Source organism: Diadema antillarum, unplaced genomic scaffold (assembly GCF_040938485.1).
Source record: "Diadema antillarum isolate AM-2024a unplaced genomic scaffold, OU_Dant_1.0 seq00000053_RagTag, whole genome shotgun sequence".
Lineage (NCBI taxonomy): Eukaryota > Metazoa > Echinodermata > Echinoidea > Diadematoida > Diadematidae > Diadema > Diadema antillarum.
The window spans coordinates 438,807-453,242 of record NW_027271161.1 but is presented as its reverse complement, the minus strand read 5'-3'; the positions used below and the strand labels follow the sequence as shown (position 1 = coordinate 453,242).

Genomic DNA, 14,436 nt, shown 5'->3' with positions numbered 1-14,436 from the left:
TAAAATTGGCAGTTTTTTGGCATAGTTGCACTGTATATCGCCATTGACGCGCGCGCGGAATTTCAACTTTGACGGGCCCGTATGACGTCATATTGAGTCGGATTGATTTGAAACTTGGTATAAATATTCCTTAACATTTCAGACATCCGATCAAAGTGAAAAAACTGGAAATTTCAATTGCACATGAGCTGTGCGTGCGTATATGCGCGCGCGCGTACGCGTCCGTCCGATTTTTTCAATTTTTCAAAAAATGCTCCAAATGGTCTGAAACGTGTGCAAAAAATTTTTGAGCTCGATTGGAGCATACAAATATTTCAACGCGCGCGTACGCGCACGTTTTAAGAGAAAATATGAATTTTGAGAACATGAGTAGAATGCTCATAATTTGAAATATATGTGACGTAAATTTCATTGAAAAATTTCATTCCATTAATGAGATATGATTGAGAATGTGTTTTCATATAATGACGTCATTGTGACGTCACGGTCCACTGATCACAATGATACATTAGATTTGTCGTCTTTAGGACATGATGCATACATGGTATAATTTTGAAATTGATAGGCAGCGGACTTTCTGAGCTAACCTCTGCACAACTTTTGCGGAGAAATAAAGAAAGAAAGAAGAAGAAAGAATCCGTACAGATACAGAAGGTGATCCGAAGGATACTCGGATCACCTAAAAAGCCCTTATACCAGCGGAGATAGCAGGGAAGGACGATTTTTGAGCAGTGAGCTAGAAAACTGCCATACCTCGATGCATGCTTCCTCATTCAGTCACAAGCCGAAATCAAACGGCTCATAAGGCGTCATCATTATTATTATGCGGAATACTTCCATCTACATTCTTTTGATAAGAAGGGTTGTACTTATGGTTCTGAAAATTCCTCCCATTGCTTATATATATATATATATATATATATATATATATATATATATATATATATATATATATATATATTATATCAAGGTGGTCATCAGAAGTGAATGGGGGATGAAACTGAAAAGACATTACGAAACAAAGGAACACAAGACATTACAGAGGGTGAAAGAACAGAAACAAGTGACACATGATCTTCACAACGCAGAAATGTATGGAGCCTGTCAAGAAGAAGTAATTTGTGTCTGATAAAGAAACATGTAGGCCTTTTAGACCTACATGCGAATGTCAGCTTGCATTAACCATGCTGAGCCTCAGGTGAGACTTGATATTGGTTTAAGAGGTTTCGTTGTATCAATAATTGAAGGTATTAAACCTGAGTGCATGTTCTTATCCAAGGAAACATGTAAGCATGCAACATTAGAGTCAGTGGGTTCTAAATGCATCTAATATACATATTGGTCATCAAATGCAATTTTTGTTCAGGTCTTATAAATATCCCCCCCCCCCTTATTCAAGATTTTGATAAAGTGTTTGATTAAGACGCAATGAGAATTGCTACAAAGATACCAGTATTATACGCAATGCTCTGTTTGGTAACTGCTAGTAACCGGTTCGTCGGTGTTGTTGTTGTTGTTTTGTTGTTGTTGTTGTTGTTAGGTGATCCGAGTATCCTTCGGATCACCTTCTGTATCTGTACGGATTCTTTCTTCTTCTTTGTTTCTTTATTTCTCCGCAAAAGTTGTGCAGAGGTTAGCTCAGAAAGTCCGCTGCCTATCAATTTCAAAATTATACCATGTATGCATCATGTCCCAAAGACGACAAATCTAATGTATCATTGTGATCAGTGGACCGTGACGTCACTATGACGTCATTATATGAAAACACATTCTCAATCATATCTCATTAATGGAATGAAATTTTTCAATGAAATTTACGTCACATATATTTCAAATTATGCGCATTCTACTCACGTTCTCAAAATTCATATATTCTCTTAAAACGTGCGCGTACGCGCGCGTTGAAATATTTGTATGCTCCAATCGAGCTCAAAATTTTTTTGCACACGTTTCAGACCATTTGGAGCATTTTTTGAAAAATTGAAAAAATCGGACGGACGCGTACGCGCGCGCGCATATACGCACGCACAGCTCATGTGCAATTGAAATTTCCAGTTTTTTCACTTTGATCGGATGTCTGAAATGTTAAGGAATATTTATACCAAGTTTCAAATCAATCCGACTCAATATGACGTCATACGGGCCCGTCAAAGTTGAAATTCCGCGCGCGCGTCAATGGCGATATACAGTGCAACTATGCCAAAAAACTGCCAATTTTAAATCCGATTTTACTCGTCAGGATGGACGGTGACCCCCCATTTTCTGTACATATTTTGAAAGCTGATGAGTTGTACATGTCATTTCATGGGGTGGCAATGCTGACAAAATGATTAAAAGATATCAAATTTCTTAATAAAGTAAAAAAAGTAAATTTTCAAAATGACGTCATCAAATTTCAAGTTCATTCGAGCATATCTCACTAGTCCTTTGTCAATTTTCACCCAGATTTCAGTATGATGTAGCTTATTTAATGTTCTTTCAAACATAAAATTACAATATTTTGATTGGATAACGGTATCACCTCGTAAAAATGGATTAAAAGTAATCTTGTCAAATTTGACCAGTTTACGTGTTATCTCTATGGGAGTGCAGTTTTTCTGGAAATGAAAATTGACATGACTATCTTTATCGAGCACTAGCTCACTTAAGCTTCGGTAAATTTCTCCCAGATTTTAATATGTTGTAGCTGAGACTTTACGCTACCGTAAGTGTGCCCTTTGTTTTTTCATACGATGTCAGAATCACGTCAAAAAATTGGGTTGAAATTCAGGCTTATCTTCGATGTATTGAGATATTTCTTTCTTTCTGCAACTTTCTTTGCAATAACTCAAGAAAAACGGCCTCTATCACTTCTATATTTTGCACATGTTTAGTTCATGTCACGTGAATTATTTCATAAAATAACAACTACTTGATCGGACACCATCTTGGGTATGTAAATTAGGGTCAAAGGTCATAAGTGTTTCACCCTGTATCTTAGTGAATACATGTCCTATCTTTCCCATATTTTGCATACGCAAAGACCATGTTACAAGGATCATTTCACAAAATAACCACTTTTTACTCAGATGCCATCTTGTCTGTACAATTTGAGGTCAAAGGTCATATGTACTTCTTTTTGTATCTTCGTTATGACGTGTTATCTCTATGGGAGGGAATTTTCTTTAATGTGAAAATTGACATGATTGTCTTTATCGAGCACTAGCTCACTTACCCTTCGGTGAATTTCTCCCAGATTTTAATATGTTGTAGCTGAGACTTTGCGCTATCGTTTTATTTCCTTCGTTTTTTCATACGATGTCGGGATGACGATAAAAAATTGGTTGAAATTAAAGCTTATCTTCTATGTATTGAGATATTTCTTTCTTTCTGCAACTTTCTTTGCAATAACTCAAGAAAAACACGCCCTATCACCCCCATATTTTGCACATGTTTAGTTCATGTCTCGTACATTATTTCATAAAATAACAACTACTAGATCGGACAACATCTTGGGTATGTAAATTAGGGTCAAAGGTCATAAATGTTTCATCTTGTATCTTAGTGAATACCTGTCCTATCTTTCCCATATTTTTCACACGTATCGACGATGTCGCGAGAATCATTTCACAAAATAACCACTATTTCATGAGATGCAATCTTGGGAGTGCAAAGGTGGGTCAAAGGTCATATGTATTCATTGCTGTATCTTCGTTATTCAGTGTATACAGAATTTGGTACCAAAGATGGCAGATATGACTCCCTTTTCTAAATGAGAATGCAAACATCACACGGACAATGTCTCTAAACAGAGATGAAACTTGTATGGTCATGCCTATTGCGATCAGGACTCGAATCATTGATAAAAAAAATCGGATCACCTTAATTTGTCAGTGATGACAAATTACAATCTCTAGTTGTTGTTGTTGTCGTTATTATGAAGAAGATTCTTGGACAACGTCTACACAATTAAAACAGGAACAGATAGACACGCTTTGAATTACATGTATTATGAATTTTCTTATGTTTGTTGTTGAGCAACAGGAACGACAACATACTTCACAGACTCGCGATGTTTTTCTCTCTGTGTGGTTTTCGTTTGTTTCTTTCATCAGGATTGCTGCATGAATTTATATTCATGATATCTATGATTGCATCTTGTTAACATAGGACGGGACCAAGTCACAAAAGGTGGCGTCTTTCTTCTCATTATAGCTTACGTGTATGTATCAAGTGTGTTAAGACATATCCAACTGACCACCATTCGACTTACTTCAAAACTTTCCCCATGTCATTTTGGGTCTCTGTTCAAGAAGCAGAGAAACTTTAGGTTCCAACGTAAATGGCGTGCTTATTTACAAAAGCTGCTGTACTTTTTCATGGGTCTGTAAGTAGGGCCCTACACTCCTTTCTTGTGTCCATGAATTCTGCGCCTGTAGCAGTCTTGGTCAGTGACACGATACCAGTCGACCGTGACCATTACTATAACTTAGATACAATGCCCACTTTGCTTTCATAAACAGATTAAAATCATACCAACAGAAAAGTAGAGGTTTCATAAAAAGTAGACCTCATCTGTCATTGTCTGTGAGAAAGTTATGGAATATTAATGATGTCTATGTTCTCGATAAAAAGGTGGTATACGACCACAATCGCGTATTCATATTGGCAAAGAGGCTTGTGTTATCACCTCACAAGTCATTCACTGGTTTTTGTATATACACATACATGTACAATATCACTGTTATCATACTGTTATGTTGTAATATTGTTAACATCTATGAAAGAATAACAATGTCACTATAAGCATCAGTGACAGAAGGAAATATCAATTCAATTCAGTTCAACTTTATTTCCATCATCAACAAAAGTAATACATAAAAGTACGCATTTGTCGGTCATGTTATCAAGCAATTTGAAAAAAAAAAGAAAAGAAATATAGACAAAGAAATATAATAATATATGTATGCATATATTTATATATATGTATATGGAAATTAATGCACACTTTGCAATAGACACCAAGAAAACAACAACTGAAGCAATGGAAAAGAATGATCTACTAAGCAGCAAAGCTTGTATATCGTAGACCACTCGAGAGAAAAAAAAAGAATATGCAAATAACATTCATATCAAAATTTAGTATAAAATGAATATGTTCCGTTAAAGCATTTGAGACAAAAATGTCACTATTGTAAACGTCAATAAAATAAAGAAAATCAGTAATGTATTAGAATCAATTAGGTCGATATTCCCACTAAAATCGATTCATCTAACCAATTATTTTATTCAGGGTGAAAATTTGTACATGTATAATTAATTTTGTTGCAACCCGTAATCTCAGTATCTTAAATATGTTCTTATAGCTCTTATCTGATGTGCAACCATGCATGTGCTTCCTTGATTGTTTTTCCTTTTTCTCTCCGTATATTACGCGATTGATTCCGTAGTTTCCGATCACAAGGCAATGATATCCCCGTCCCAGGACCAGGCGATCTGCACCACGGCTGTATAATAGGGCATAGAAATGTGATCAACAGAGGCTTTTTATTTTGCGTCATCAGGTCCTCATCCGTGGCTGTTCCCTCAACCTTCAAGAGACGTCTACGTATTTATCACAAATTTGCATATATTTTGTACAATACCACACACTTACATGTTTTGTATAAATACCACAAATTTACATATCGTGTATAAATATATACATAGAACAATACTAGTAGTGGCGGATCCGGGGGGCGCACCGGCGCGCGGCGCACTCTTTAATTTTTGTTGAAACAAAAGAAATAAAAATAAAAAATGGGGGGGGGGCTCTTGCGCCCCCTCCAATTTGTGCAGGCGCCCCCTTTTACGGAATTCCTGGATCCGCCTATGTTGTATGGACATCTTGTCATTGTAAAATAATGACACCAGGGCATGGTTTGTTCTTTCCCACGTCACTTCGGCCTTGTTGATTATTCGTTGTGGCTGTGGAAACAATCGTTGCGGCCATGTTGGTCTTAATCTCTTTCTTCTATGTTTGAATTTGATTTGATCGCTTTGTGTCCTCTGTAATCTGTATGTTGAGTTTGTTGTGTATGACACCACCGATGAGGCTGTTACGTCATCACTAGTTCCAGGTGACTCGGGGATTTCGCAAGAGTTCAGACTGGACAGTGTTCTGGATGGTTTGCGTTGGATTTGAGAGCATATGAAAAAGCTTCCTGCTTTTGTAATTTCTGTTTCGGTTTTCCTGTTGTGCGATTCCAGACCAGCTATTCTATTTTAATTCAGATGCACAAGGTCGTAGATATTTTGACCTCATTGAATATATTGCGTCTCATACGGTTTAGCGCATGCTTCTATTCAGGAAGAGATTCCCTCTGATTCTTGAATAGATAATGACTGGCGTGATATTTTAGAGCTCTTAAGCTCCTGTTTCTCTCTGAAATTGGAAAGTTTTTGAAAGTCCTGTCTAGTGCATGCGCCTCCACTACACTTATTTTTGCCCTCATGGATAGCCAGATATGTGCAGAAATGAAAATGAATGGTTTTATAACAAAACTATCATCAAACCACATAATATTATGACTTACATGTTTATAATATGATGAACTACTTATACTAGGTGTTACAAAAAACATTTCCCACTTTTGATCCTGAATAGTTCAAAAAGTATACATCAGATGCACTGACATTAACCCTACTCCCACGGGGGGCATTTTGCTCCCCCCCCCCCCCCCCTCGACGTTTCGCGTGATTATTCCGCAACGCGTGATGCTCTCGCCGCGACATTTTATGACTTTTTTTCTTTCAAGTATCGCGCAACTTTTGAGAACAAATTTGTTGCTCCCGGGCATACCGTTTTGAAGCCACGACCCTTTGAAAAAGAATTCGTCGACCCAAAAATTCCTCAAAACATAATTTTGTGTACAAATCCAATGTAAATTGTGTTTTTGCAGTTAATTCATATAAAAATAAACATTTTTACTTTCAATGGCTGGTAATGATTTATCTTAGCCTGATTATGCTTTAAAAAGTTTCTGCGACAAATTTTGACGGAAAAATCTACAAAAACAAAAAGTGCAAAAGCAAAGAAATACATAAGAAATTCAATAAACAATAAAACACATAAGAAATGATTATGAAGCCGAATTTTTGCTTCAATATTATTGTTGAGGGTATATTGAAAATAATATGTTCGCCAAAAATTAGAAGTCTTGGAACTTTTTTTTTTTTACAGACAAAAAAAAGATATTTTTGCATAGATTAGCATAAATTAATTAATATAAAATGCATAACTTGAAATTTGCAAAATCTAACTATGCAGTCTTGTAGATTACATTGACCTCTACCTTATTGCAAATTTTCGCGAGGATCGACCGAGATCTGAAGGGGGGCCAAAAAGCCCCCCCCCCCCCCCCCCCCCCCGATAGTTTCAAGTCCCTCAAAATAACCCGGTGGGATTAGGGTTAATATGAGCAATAGCTGAATAGTGTACAATTTTGTTGCAGGCAATTTTAAAATGACGGCATAATTCAGTTTCATGAAATTAAACATTAATTTTTCAGTTAGGTTTCAGATTTTGCTCTATTTTCGACCCTCTGTACAAAACTTTAACTTTGCACAGAATTCAATTGGTGTGTATGGGAGTGTGTAGTTGACACCCAGACAATGGTCCTGCACAGTAACCAGGATTTGAATGCTCCATTATCTATTTATGAGGAATTCCACTCTCACAGCTAGTCTTTATTCATTCTGAAATGTTGTGTATGCAAGCACATGGAAACATGTGCTTACTTTTTCCATGTGCATGCATTTCACCCTTTGCTGCGAATTCAGACTAGCAGTGCCTATGGCAATCCATCATGAATAATTAATTAATAAGCATTCATGTGCCTTGAAGCAGAGCTCTGAACAGGTGGTATCCAGGTCTATTGTTCAGGGTCATTGTAAAGTACACACTCACCTACACATCATTAGTTCCTGTGTAAAGTTTACGTTTTGTACAGAGGGTTCAAATTTGACCAAAATCTGGAACCTATCTTTGAAATTGATCATGGATTTCATGGAACTGGTAATGGCTTTCATATTCAAATCACCTCCAACTAAATTGTACACTATTCAGCTATTACTCATATCAATGACAGTTTTATCTGATATATAGTTTTCGAGCTATCAAGCATCAAAAATGGGAAATGTTTTTGTAACACCTACAGTAGTAGATATTACAGAATCATCTGCCACCATCGTCGTCAGCTGTGCTGAAACTCGTCATTACTTAATTTGCACATAGAACCTCTAGAAGAAAAAGTAATGTGATGGTAAATCATTTCATTTTCCTATTATGCACTAGGTTTGTAATAATAGTATCTTCAGTAAGAGCACGAAAACTTCTGGCACGGATTGGTGAGTGGAGATATTATGGTGCAGTGCGTAGTTTTCTTTCTTTCTTCTTCTTCTTCTTCTTCTTCTTTTTCTCCTCCTCCTTCTTCTTCTTCTTTTTTTGGGGGGAGGAAGGGCATCCCCCCCCCCCCCCCCCGCTGCCGCTCCTCCTGTTCTACGATATATGAGAAGGCACTTACGGTTCGTGCGTTATCATGCACTTGAGTCCTTGAAACCAGTTTATGATTCTATTCTGTAATCACAACATCCTCCATTTTCAAGTGTCGGCCCTATATCTTTTATGGCCTGTCGTATCTCTGATATCAATCTGTGTGCCTTAATTGTCCTCGAACTTTCCTCTTCATAACGCGATCGTGTTTCTGGAAAGAAAGATGCTAAGTTCCATGGCTGTCACACTCGGTACGCCGACTTCTGGTGAGGGTGATGAGACCAATAAACTCTTACAGGCACTGAGGTAAGATCTCTTCACAAAATGCAGCTCGTATATTCCAAGGTTAATTGGCTTGACAAGACGTAACATCGTGTTCGGATTATTGAAAGAATATAATACTGTAAGAAAGATTAAAAGAAAACTTTCATTGAGTAGGTCATAATGATATATCATAGTTGCTGGTCTAGAGTTTCAGGTTCAATTGTTCTATTTGGTTTACTGGAGTGAAATCACACAGATTCCAAAAAATAATAATAGATTTTAGCCCTGATTTTAGCCTGCTGAGCACATCAATTTATCATCCAAATGTATCTACCTTTGACTCCAGACATTTTAGAGCGTTGATGCTGAGATATATGATAGGTTTTCTGGTCAATAGAAGAAGTTATTGATTATGTTCCTTATTTTATTTATGCTGTAGGATAACTCCTTGATATTGTCGTGTACCGGGTATACATCTCATATTGCAACATTGTTTGGGCAACTTCAAAAAGTCATATATTGACAGTATATACTTGTACAAAAGAAAGCCATCCGTAAATGCACTACCTCAGGCTATCAGGACGACTCAGATTCTTTGTTCGCAGAATTAAACACACTCAAGGTAAATGACATTATTTTCTTTTTTTTTTTGTAGTTGCAAAACTCACTTTTTATGTTTCCCACACAACGGCCAGTTGTCATCTCTTTTTTTCCCCTGTCTCTCTCTTCGTCTCAGTTAAACATGGACATACACTCTATCCAACAAGACAATTTGATAAATTTCATTTACACTGTACATGATAATCCTAAAACGGTGATGGCTCTGAAATCTATTAGACACACCGGACTCGATATTTGGAACTCTCTTCAATGTGATATTCGAAATATAAAGTCGATGTACTCTATCAAGAAAGTTGTAAAAGCGATGTTTCCTTCTGGATGTCAGCGATTTTATTATCCAATTGTAAGTGTACTGTACATGAAATTCTTTCATCGAAATATCGCCGCAATTAATCTTTTAATACGTAAGTTTGTAACCAACCACGATCATGCTGGCATACAATGCTGTTCATTGTTATACCCGGGTGAGAAAAGCATTATGTTGCCATGCGTTGCTGATCAGTGATCCAAGTGATATACCTATACGTAACTCTGCATGTTCAAAAATACAATCCGACACGAAGTCTACGTTCATCATCAGATGCATTGTTACTCCAAACACCCAGAGTAAAACATAGATGGGGTGATCGTGCTTTCTCCGTTATGGTACCAAAATTGTGGAATCAGTTACCTATTCAGTTAAGGTAACTGTCATCTACAGAGACATTCAAATCCAAACCTAAAACTTATCTGTTCCTCTCACACTGAGGACTGTAATTGCTGTTATTAATGTTCGGAACAGTTGTATTCTTTATTTGTTGATTGCCATTTTCTTCTTTATTGTCATGTTTGAACATGTATATGCATGTACGATATATCTATCTTTTCATTTTTGAAGCGCCATGAGCAGTGAAAGGTTGACCTGTGGGCTATACAAGTAAAGTAGCCACTATTATTATAACTTTGTGTATTAATGGAACGCAAACTGATCTCTCTTTTCCCTTTTCCCTTTCTTCTATCCTATCTCTTATACGCAATCAATCTCTCCTTTCTTTCTTTTTCTACATGTGTTATGTATAAGAGCTACAAGCAAATCAAGCTCTTCTGTATTTATTTTGTATCAGTGATATTTCTTGTGGATGCACATTGTAAAGTCAGTGGAGACAAAACTACTTCGTAAATAATTTTGTAAAATAAATTATGGTACCAACAATGTGTTTACAGTGTGCATATTTATGTACATGTAACGATAAGCCTATATATGTACATGTACAATTCGATAATGCAAGAACCAACAAATCAAATCAAAATTATAAAAGATAATCAAAAAATCTTGTGATACACAATCAAAAAGAGATTGTCGCCCTGTTTCAAGACGTTTGAAATTAAACTGCCCAGAGTGGAACATAAATTATTTCATTGTTAAAGTTACAGATAGACAAAATACATTGTAGTAAAGTCGACAATTTCAATGGGATGTGAGGCTGGCTTTGGATAGGATCGTTGTAATGTCGCCTCTACACAAATTCTTGCCGGCGTCGATCTGTACGTGCTGTCTAACCGTGTCCTAATTTTCACGATGGATCGGTAACAAACATGAATAATCATGTGTATTCATATGTATTCATATCCATTAATTTCCACCCTTTCTTCTCCATCCCATCCCTCTCCCCATTACCTCTCAAATCCCCACCCCTCATTTTCTATATCCTCTAATTCCTCAGTCTCTCTTTTCCCACAGAGATACCTCTCTGTTAATGCTATATGTTTCGATGACCACTTCAAGTCATTTGAGATTTTTAGGCATTGCAATAAGTAATTGTAAACCCCTCGTATAGAAAGTATTCGAGTTCCTCTCGATCAAGAAGGGAAAGTAAGATGCATTCACATGTACGAAAACCTCAGTGAAGTTTTCGTGCGGAAAAAAAAACCGACTAGAGTCTAATTACGTTCCGTTATTGTGAATCTGACTATCTCCAAATGTAGGCCTATTAATATGTGGGTGAAAAAAACCTTAAAGGGTGTGTACAGTTCTGATTAAGGTGAGGATTTAGCTTTTAATGTTTTGTGAGATATTCAGAAACCACTCTATGAGATGTCAAAGAGCATGCAATTCTTAGGGGTATCAAAAGTTTATTTGATGAAAATTGGTTTTGAAATGGCTGAGATATCCATAAACAAGGTGAAACAAAGCAATCCTAAAAAGGCGTGGCCTGTCGCCTTTTATTATTATCACTTTTTGGGATATCTCAGCCATTTGATAACAGATTTTCATCAAATAAGCGTTAAATCCTTCTTAAAATTACATGCTCTTTCATATTTCATAAGAGGTTTTTCATTATCTCACTTAGGAATGTTCAAAACATGCATCCCCACCTCAACCAGTACTGTACAGTCCCTTTAACACTCAAAACACTCTAAAAGTATTCTAGGGAAATCCATCCAAAAGTTTATCATAATGTCTTTCACAGTTTATCAGTAATCGTCCTTTGTGCGCTGTTCTTCAATTCTGTGACGATCGTCGTCATACTGCGCACGCGCAGCCTGAGACAAACCCCCCACAATCTGCTGATGTTGAACCTCGCCGTGGCGGATCTGGGCGTAGCCCTGGCTAGCATGACATTCTCCATGGCGTCTATCTTCGATGAAGGAAGATTCCTGGAGTCACATAGGGCAGTATGCAAGGTAATAACAAGAACAGCTATAAAGTTATCACTTACATCACACATTCCACTGTACCCTTTATACGGGAATGGAAAATGAGATGAAAAGTGAAATGTTAACGTGTTATATACATTGGAAAGTATTCGATTGATGTTTGTTTCGGTATAAGTTGTCATGACAACACACGTGCCTTGTATGTTCAGACATATACAATAATTTATGCTACAAAGCTTTGTACTTGTCCGACTGACCACAAAATAACGTCATGATGATTGTCCTCTTCAAACCTCTTTTTTGAAGGGTTACTTTTCCTCTTCGAAAGAGTTTCCAAGAAAACTACATAACATCACCTTCAGTTAAACTAGCTTGTTTTGATTATATATTGTTAACTGAAAGTACTTCTCTTCATGGGCATGCAATTAGGTGAAGAAGTAATTTGTCTTGAAAGGACAGCAGCTCGTCATTTGAATTGATGTGTGTTTGGATTTTCCGTTGGTTTTACTTCAAACTCCAAAGGCAATGTTCTTGTAAATATAAAACGCAACAAACGTAATGGCACAATAATCGAATGATCAGTATCTTTACTGGCGACAAAAACAGGTGTTTATCAGACACGATTTCCGATGGTGTAACCATGATAACAGCATGGTTGTTGGGTGTTTTACGACAGCGTGGAGTAGAGGATGTTTGTGTATATAGGATGTTACATCACAAGTCAAAACACTTAGTTGCTGAACAATAGAGTGGCGTTTCTGTATCTAGCTTTTGCAAGGTACAAATCATGTTTAGTTTGCAGAGATTACACTCCCTATTATTTTCTAGTATAAGATAGCTCCCAAACATGCAGGCTCAACACACTAAAATGAGAGCGGTGGCGTCTCTGACTCTGTATACATTGAGGAGTTGTATCGTCCCTCTAAGATGGTAATTTTGGTGGAAATGAGGATTTGGATTTTAACTTTTATGAAATTGTACAGAGCATACCATTCTTAGAGGAATTCTAAGTTAATTAGACGAAAATCGGCTATATAATAGTTGAGATATTCAAAACAAAGTAAAACAAAGCGATCCTAATAAGAGGTGACTCTCACCTTTTATTAGAATGTTAGCTCTGTTTTGGATATCTCAGATATTTCAAAACCAATTTTCATCAAATAAACCTTGAATCCGTCTTGAGATTAAATGCTCTTTCATGTTTCATGAGAGGTTTTTTATTATCTGACAAAAAAGAGGTTAGAAACCTGAAGTTAGGTCTCAATCAAACCTTACGCGACCCCTTTTACAGGAGAACCCCGTAACCATTTTGCATACGCAATTATACATAGTATACAAGGCGATATCGGATAGGCCTATAGATGTATGTTTTGTATCATTAAATCTAGCCACATCCGTGAGTGACTTGGAAGAACCATTGTATTTCGTGGAAAATACTTTAAAAAAAATGATGGGATGAACTAACAGATTTTCCCCACTTAGAAAAGTATTAGGGAAAGTTTGAAAAGCAGCAGCCGAAACATCTTTAGGCAAGGTGTTTGAGATCATCTACCCAAAGAAAAGTGCATTGACCTCAGAAACACTCAGCTGGTTAACCCTTTGTGTGCTTTGAATGCCCATTGATGGCACATAAAAACTCATGGGCCTGAATTCACGAAGGTGGTACAATTGAAACCATGGTTTAAACTATGGACAATTGATTTGTGTGGAGCGCCAAGTGTTGCATGGCCTACAAATGCATTTCGTAACGAAATAGGCCATGCGACACTTGGCGCTCCATACAAATTGTCCATGGTTTAAACCATGGTTTCAATTGTACCACCTTCGTGAATTTGGGCCTTAGTGTTGTGCACACAGTCCGCCGGAGTCTCTGGCACAGAAAGGGTTAATAGAATACATGGGGGGTCGCGCGGGAATCTAGCGAACATACATGCTAAAAGTTATTGGAAGACGTGTAAGTTAGCGTACTCCGAAGGATGAAACGAAACGGTGTCCTGACGATCGATAAGAAAAAAAAATCTGAGTTATGCGTATTCGTTCAATCACTGTGTAGATACACTGCAATACAAAAGTTGCTCAATAAATTCTACAGAGAAAAACTCAAATTGCATTCCCTCACGAGTACATAATCGGCTTTATACATATTTTTCTGACTGTACTTCACTTCCCACATTATACCCTTAAGAGTCAAACGATATATATCTCAGTGTAACAGCTATTGTGTCTGTTGACTGTGGACTGTGGCTCTGTATTTGAGTGTTTACGTCTGTCTCTGTTTCGACGACATTCATGTAATAATTTATATAGTTGTTTTGACATCGTACATCCCACGAGTCCGACACCCACGAATCATACGGTCTGCGAGACCGACATAAAAAATAGGTCCATGAGTCATATAGCCC

The 14,436-nt window shown here is 37.1% G+C and overlaps 1 protein-coding gene across 1 annotated transcript in view; it reads right to left on the bottom strand.

Moving 5' to 3' along the window:
- LOC139725651 (rhodopsin-like) overlaps positions 1–12,006 on the bottom strand; it is a 36,061-nt gene extending 24,055 nt beyond the window's left edge. Inside the window, exon 1 of the mRNA XM_071636743.1 lies at positions 11,939–12,006. Within this exon, the coding sequence (XP_071492844.1) occupies positions 11,939–12,006 (68 nt within the window). The remainder of the gene's footprint in view (positions 1–11,938) is intronic.
- Positions 12,007–14,436: the final 2,430 nt, after the last annotated feature.